The sequence below is a fragment of the Staurois parvus genome, unplaced genomic scaffold, assembly GCF_062004578.1.
Source record: "Staurois parvus isolate SC_StPar_1 unplaced genomic scaffold, SC_StPar_1.0 ptg003378l, whole genome shotgun sequence".
Classification (NCBI taxonomy): Eukaryota; Metazoa; Chordata; class Amphibia; order Anura; family Ranidae; genus Staurois; species Staurois parvus.
The window spans coordinates 12,624-20,659 of NW_028321174.1; the positions used below are offsets into that span (position 1 = coordinate 12,624).

The 8,036-nt window shown below is 54.8% G+C and overlaps 1 protein-coding gene across 1 annotated transcript; it reads right to left on the reverse strand.

Moving 5' to 3' along the window:
• Nucleotides 1–558: 558 nt before the first annotated feature.
• On the reverse strand, nucleotides 559–2,623 carry LOC149428237 (uncharacterized). The gene is made up of 2 exons (XM_089667569.1): nucleotides 1,530–2,623; nucleotides 559–730 (listed from the first exon to the last, which is right to left on the reverse strand). The coding sequence occupies exons 1-2, from the start codon at nucleotides 2,621–2,623 to the stop codon at nucleotides 559–561; spliced, it is 1,266 nt and encodes a 421-aa protein (XP_089523695.1).
• Between the last annotated feature and the right edge of the window lie 5,413 nt (nucleotides 2,624–8,036).

The following is an 8,036-nucleotide window of genomic DNA, read 5'->3' on the forward strand; positions in this document are numbered from 1 at the left end:
CTTTCCTCCCCCTCCCCTCGTGTGTCTTCCCACCTTCCCTCCGTCTCCCCCTCCCCTCGTCTGTCTTCCCACCTTCCCTTTGTCTCCGGCTCCCCCTCCCCTCGTGTGTCTTCCCTCCGGATCCCCCTCCCCTCGTGTGTCTTCCCACCTTCCCTCCGTCTCCGGATCCCCCTCCTCTGCTGTAGGACACGATAACCAGAGTTAGACTTACCAGTAAATCCTTTTCTACGAGTCTTCCAGGACAGCCATCTGAGACCTTGGGCTCCTCCCTCCGGATCAGGAAACACACCATCCCCCATGCCTTTAAAAGGCGGGCCTCCGGGCCTCACATCCAGTTATTAAAAGAGAACTAGCGGAAGCCACTGAAAGACACAAATATAGGTAAATACATTTTTCATGCAGTCAACCTTAACTCTCTCGGTTGTACATTAGAAGGGTGGGAATTACCGGCTGTCCTGGAAGACTCGTAGAAAAGGAGTTACCGGTAAGTCTAACTCTGGTTTTCTCCCTACGTCTTCCAGGACAGCCATCTGAGACGATAAACGAGAACTTACCCCCTTAGGGTGGGTCCACCGCCTGGAGGACCTTGCGTCCGAACGCCTGTTCCTTATCTGACAGGATATCCAAGCGATAATGCTTCACGAAGGTAGAAAACCTCGACCAAGTGGCTGCCTTACAGATTTCCTCCGGCGAAGCCCCGGCTCTCTCCGCCCAGGACGCTGCCAAGGATCTAGTTGAGTGGGCCTTAACAAAAGGAGGCGGAATCCCCAAGATTCCCCAATAGCCAGCCTAATCCACCTGCCTATCGTGGCTTTAGATGCTGCCAACCCCTTTCTCTGCCCTGAAAACAAAACAAAAAGGGAATCCGACTTCCTAAATTCCCTGGACCTGTCTAAATAAATTATAAGACTCCTCTTTACATCCAGCAAACCTAGGCTGTCTTCCTCTTTACCTTCAGAGGAAGAACAAAAGGTCGGCAGAACAATATCCTGCGACCTGTGAAAAGAGGAGGATACTTTAGGAAGGAATCCCGGATCAGTCCTAGGCACCACCCTGTCCTTAAGAATGGTCAAGTAAGGCTCCCTAATTGAGAGCGCCTGTAGCTCACTCACCCTACGGGCCAATGTGATTGCTACCAAAAAAACTATCTTTAAGGTCAAAAACATGAAAGCTGACTCCTCTAAAGGCTCAAAAGGTTCTCCAACCAAAGCCCTTAGGACCAGAGACAGATCCCAACTCGGACAACCTCCCACCTTAGCAGGCCTAGCCCTGGAGAGAGATCTAAAAAAATCAACTACAAAGGGATTTTGTTGCAAAGAGCACTGCAAAAAAATACTCAAAGCAGAAGCCTGTACCTTCAAGGTGCTGATCGAGAGTCCTCTATCTGCTCCCTCCTGAAAAAAGTCCAAAACCATCGGAATGTCCAGGGGCCCTGGTCGGTCCGAACACCACGAGGCAAATCTTTTCCAGACCTTTGAATAAATGGCTCTGGTTACTGGCTTGCGACAGCCCACCAAAGTCTTTATTACCTGATCAGAGAACCCCCTGGGTCTGAGGATCTGTTCCTCAAGAACCAGGCCGTCAACCGTAACGTCTTGACTCGCGGATGCAAAAGCGGACCCTGCGCAATCAGATCTGCCCTTTCCGGCAAGGGATACGGGCAAGCTGACGCCAGCCTGTTCAGTAGGGAAAACCATGGCCTTCTCGGCCAAAAAGGAGCAATCAAGAGTAGATCTGACCTTTCCTCTAAAAATTTTTGCAGGACCGCCGGAATCAGCCTGATTGGAGGGAATGCATAGGCCAGCCTGGAATCCCAGGTGGTCGACAGAGCGTCTATCCCCAAGCTCTGCTCTCGCGAGTTTAGGGTAAAGAACTGGTCGACCTTCCTGTTCACCCGTGACGCAAAAAGATCCACCTCCGGTTTCCCCCACCTGGACACCAACTCCTGAAACACCTCTTGGTTGAGTGACCAATCGTCGTGGGAGAGTGGCCGCCGGCTCAGGAAATCCGCAAGCGAATTCTGAGAACCCTTTAAGTGTACCGCCGAAATTGAACGCAGATTCTGTTCTGCCCAGGTCAGAATATCGCCTGCGATCCTCTGCAGCGAAGGACTCCTTGTCCCCCCCTGTTTGTTCACATAAGCTACTGTTGCCATGTTGTCTGAACGAACCTGTACATGAAGGCCCTTCAAGCCTGCCTGAAAAACCTCCAAGGCTTTCCCGACCGCCAACAGCTCCCGCTGATTTGAGGGCTTTAAGGAGTCCTCCTGGGACCACCTCCCCTGGGCCGTTCTACCTTGTAGATGAGCCTCCCAACCAAAACTGCTGGCGTCTGTGGTTACAATGAGTGGATCCAATGGCCTCCAATCCAGACCCTTGGTCAAGTTTCTCTCCTTTCGCCACCACCACAGAGATCTCTTGACTCTGGACGGAAGCCGGACCTGCCGCTCCAGCTCTGAGACATTTCCGTCCCATTCCTTTAACAAGAAGGCCTGGAGCGGTCTCTGGTGAAATCTCGCCCATGGAACCACCGGAAAGCAGTATGTCATAAGACCCACTGCCCCTGCGACCTCCCTCACCGAAACAGGCAGGTTGCACTGCAACCCTAACAACACCCGATTCATCTTCTCGAACTTTTCCCGTGGCAGAAAAATTTTTTCCTATACAGAAGAGATCTCGTACCCTAGGTAAACCACCCTCTGTGCGGGTACCAGAGACGACTTTTCCCTGTTGATAAGCCAGCCCAGACCCTGCAGGAGATTCTGGACTACTCCCAGGTGCTCGAGCAACTGTTGCCGAGACCCGGCCACCAAAAGCAAGTCGTCCAGGTAAGGAACCACCAAGATTGATCTCAGCCTCAGGGGAACCAAAGCTTCTGCTAAAACCTTTGTAAAGATCCTGGGAGCTGATGCTAGACCGAAGGGCAAGGCCCGAAACTGCCAATGGAAGGTCTGCGACCCCATCCTTATGGCCAACCTCAGGAACTTCTGACTTGCCTGGTGGATGGGAATGTGAAAATAAGCATCTCTCAAGTCCACTGTGGCCATGAAGCACCCCCGGAACAGGATATTCTTTACCGAATAAATCGATTCCATTCTGAAGCGTTTGTATGTTAGGGCCTGATTTAGGGAGCGTAGATTCAGGATTAACCTGACTTTTCCTGAAGGCTTTCCCACCACAAAGACGTGTGAGTAACACCCTGAACCCCGCTCGTTCTGAGGCACCTGCACCAGAACTCTCTGGTCCACCAATTCCCCTATAAGACCGCATAACGCCTGAGACTTCCTGCAGTCCCTGGGAAGATCTGTAACCAAGAACCTGTTTGGAGGGCAGTCCCCGAACTCTATCCTGTAGCCTCCCTGAATGAGGCTCCAAATGAAGGGGCTCGGGGATATAGAAGCCCACTGAGGGAGAAAGGACCCCAACCTTCCCCCTACCGGGCCATCCAAGTCATTGGGGCTTGGAGGATCCCTGAGGAGGATTGAATAATAACCACAAAGCTCGCCTAGCGGAGTTAACCAGGGCTGAGGACCTGGCCGCAAGCTTGACCGATTCTGCCGAGGCGTCCGCCAAAAACCCCGCCGCTTTCAGAAGCAACGGTAGTGACTTTAGGATCTGCTGCCTCGAGGTTCCTGCCGCTAGGTGATTTTGTAGTTGGGCTAACCAGCACTCCAAATTTCTGGCCACGCAAGTCGCCGACAGGGCTGGCTTCAAACTGACTGAAGAGGATTCCCAGGCTCTTCACAACAAAACTTCCCCCCTCTTGTCCATAGGGTCCTTTAAGGCCCCCATGTCCTCAAAGGCCAGATCCGTCCTTTTCGAAATCCTGGACAAAGGGGCGTCTAACTTTGGAACCTTATTCCAGGGTTGCGAGGGATCCTCATCAAAGAGGAATCTCCTCTTTAGGGCACCGGAAAAGAAGGGCCTCCTCTCCGGGCTTTCCCACTCCTGTCTAATAGTTTGAACCAAGGAACTATGGACCGGAAAAACTCTGGCTTTTTTTGCATGAAGCCCCTGATACATGAGATCATGCTTCGACAAGGTCACTTCTTCCTCCTCTATCTCCAGAGTCTCATAAATTGCTTTCAAAAGCTCATCCACCTCTTCTAGGGCCAATCTATACTTAGAGCCTGAAGAGGTGGGGGCTTCCTCCTCCGCGGACCCTGAACCTAACTGGGAGGATGTCCGAGATCGAGAAACATCTTCCTCCTCTTCCGGAACTACCTGCCGGGAGGGCACGATCCCCAATGCAGACTGCGAACCAATCTCCAAAGGAGACTGAACCCTATCCAGAAGGGACCTAAACGCCTGAAAAGTTGCTGACATATCCTCTTTAATAGAGGACAAAACTTTATGGCATGTTGTAAAAGATTCGTCTCTAACAAGACTATCAATGCAGTTGCGGCATAAAGGCTTCTCATATCCTGCGCCTAACTTGGCCGCACACACCGCACATCTCCTCTTTGGGGCCTGTACCGGGGTCCTGTCCTGTGTTTTAGTCTAAAGAAGAAATGACAAAAAAACAGAACTAGGCACTTGAGAGGAACAATATCCCAGGACCCCCACTGCGTCCAGTAATGTGGAAAAAATTGCAGCGTGCCCTAACACCCACAAACTTGGGGACTTAAGGGACCTCCTAAAAACCCCCCCCCCAGGAATATAGCATAAAGGGGAGCCTCCCCAAGCTTACCTGGGAGGAGCCGGTACCAGGACCGGGGTCAGCCTGAGAAGGACCTGCTTCCATTGTCCCCCTGGCGTGGAGACAGCGCCGCCGCTCCGCACGCCCACCGGCTTTTAATTCCCCTGGTGGTGCCTGCGCCTCTGGAGATCGGAGCCGCGTGTCCGGCGCCCGGCGCTGACGTCACTGGCGGACTTCTGGCCTGTGGAGCGCACCCGCCCTGCTACTTCTGGTTGCTGGAACGCAAGGCCGCGCCCAACCGGAACTCCCGCCTCTCCCCTGCACATTCAACTGAATGCCGGGTCAGAGGAGAGGCAACGATCGGGGCAAGCCCCAGTGACATGCGGCAGCGCCGGTTACCCACCTGGGCTTGAAGGACACCACCAGATGCCAGCCCCACCACGTGGAAGGCACCGGGGACGGAGGTACAGACCGCACCACACCCTTCCAGGCCAGCCTTCCTGAGGGTGCGAGGATCACTCTGGCTAATACGGCGTGCATCCTTCCGGCTCAGGAAACACAAAAAACTGGATGTGAGGCCCGGAGGCCCGCCTTTTAAAGGCATGGGGGATGGTGTGTTTCCTGACCCGGAGAGAGGAGCCCAAGGTCTCAGATGGCTGTCCTGGAAGACGTAGGGAGAAAAAGCCTCGTTCAATCTGTGGCCAACACGTTACTTGTACAGGCATTGCATGCATTCCGGTGCCGGGACTCCCATAGTTGTCTGTTGGGACGTAGCGGCTGCATGGACCCCACCATTGACCTTGTTTGGGTACATGCCCCACACCCAGAGTGCGTTCAGTACTGTGCACCCACACAGAGGTCACAACTGGAGCTGTGGTTGTGTCCCAATACACAGCTATGGTAGGGGTCTCCAAACTTTCTAGACAACGGGGCCTTCAGATGATCGAACTGTGGCCATTGGGAGTAGGAGAGCTCCCAAAGTCAGAGGGAAAAAACACAGTGCCCCATTTTAGTGTCAGTGGGAGGAATTGTACCCCATCATTGGTGTCAATGGAGGGAATTATGGCCGTTGCTGGTATCAGTGATGAAATTGTGCCCCCAGGGCTGGATAAAAGCAAGAAAAAGGCCACATCCAGCCATCAGGCCGCAGTTTGGAGACCAATGAGCTATGGGATTGTTGGCACAGGGATTCACATAACGCCTGTCAGCCCCGTACCGATACAACATGGGCCACGGAATAAAACGCCACGTGTGAATGAGACCTAAAACCCCAGCTTGTAGCCCTAGTCTTGTATTGGCAGAATTCAGCTCTGACACAGAATAATGAGGTTCTGTAAGGTATGGGAGCCAGGCCGTGTCCATAGAACCTTCTAGCCTCCAACGCACAGAGGTAAGGGAGCCGAGCCGTGTCCATAGCACCTTCCACCCCACAAAGGTGTGGGAGCCGAGCCGTGTCTGTAGCACCTTCCACCCCACAAAGGTGTGGTAGCCGGGCCGTGTTCGTAGCACCTTCCATCTTCCACCCCACATAGGTGAGGGAGCCGGGCCGTGTGCGTAGCACCTTCCAGCCTCCACCTCACAAAGGTGAGGGAGGTGGGCCGTGTCCGTAGCACCTTTCAGCTTCCCACCCCACAAAGGTAAGGGAGTCGAGCCGTGACCGTAGCACCTTTCAGCCTCCCACTTCTGTCCTGTGTCCCCATGACTGGCCACTCCCATGTGGTATTATACTGCAACTCACCTTTCCCAAGTGGTACTATAGTGTTGCCTCCCACCCCTTTCCCATTTCCCTACGACTCACCTCTCCCATGTGGCACTATATGATGGCCTCCCACCCCTCTCCTGTGACTCACCTCTCCAATGTGGCACTATATGGTGGCCTCCTACCCCTCTCCCCGTGACTCACCTCTCCCATGTGGCACTATATGGTGGCCTCCACCACTCTCCTGTGACTCACCTCTCCCATGTGGCACTATATGGTGGCCTCCCACCCTCTCCCCATGACTCACCTCTCCCATGTGGCACTATATGGCGGCCTCCCACCCCTCTCCCCATGACTCACCTCTCCCATGTGGCACTATATGGCGGCCTCCCACCCCTCTCCCCGTGACTCACCTCTCCCATGTGGCACTATATGGCGGCCTCCTACCCCTCTCCCCGTGACTCACCTATCCCATGTAGCACTATATGGCGGCCTCCTACCCCTCTCCCCGTGACTCACCTCTCCCATGTGGTACTATATCATGGCCTCCCACCCCTCTCCTGTGTCCCGCGACTTCCCTTTCCCATGTGACACTATACTGCGGCCTCCCACTCCTCTCGTGTGTCCATGGCACCTCAAAGAACAAAAGGTATACAGCTCAGGCAGACAATCCACGACATGTGCAGGCTCCGGCTCACCACCACACATGATGCAACAGGAAGAAGGGTCAGCCGCCCCCCGGAGGATAGATAAATATAGTGCGTATTTATTGATCCATCGGACACACAAAACACCAGGACATGAATAAAGGACTTGTTAAGGCGTTTCACACCATCTCCTGCTTCATCATAACTCCCTTCTCCCATTATACTGTGGCCTCCCACCCCTCTCCCGTGACTCACCTCTCCCATGTGGCACTATATGGCGGCCTCCCACCCCTCTCCCCGTGACTCACCTCTCCCATGTGGCACTATATGGCGGCCTCCCACCCCTCTCCCCGTGACTCACCTCTCCCATGTGGCACTATATGGCGGCCTCCCACCCCTCTCCCCGTGACTCACCTCTCCCATGTGGCACTATATGGCGGCCTCCCACCCCTCTCCCCGTGACTCACCTCTCCCATGTGGCACTATATGGCGGCCTCCCACCCCTCTCCCCGTGACTCACCTCTCCCATGTGGCACTATATGGCGGCCTCCACCCCTCTCCCCGTGACTCACCTCTCCCATGTGGCACTATATGGCGGCCCTCCCACCCCTCTCCCCGTGACTCACCTCTCCCATGTGGCACTATATGGCGGCCTCCCACCCCTCTCCCCGTGACTCACCTCTCCCATGTGGCACTATATGGCGGCCTCCCACCCCTCTCCCCGTGACTCACCTCTCCCATGTGGCACTATATGGCGGCCTCCCACCCCTCTCCCCGTGACTCACCTCTCCCATGTGGCACTATATGGCGGCCTCCCACCCCTCTCCCCGTGACTCACCTCTCCCATGTGGCACTATATGGCGGCCTCCCACCCCTCTCCCCGTGACTCACCTCTCCCATGTGGCACTATATGGCGGCCTCCCACCCCTCTCCCCGTGACTCACCTCTCCCATGTGGCACTATATGGCGGCCTCCCACCCCTCTCCCCGTGACTCACCTCTCCCATGTGGCACTATATGGCGGCCTCCCACCCCTCTCCCCGTGACTCACCT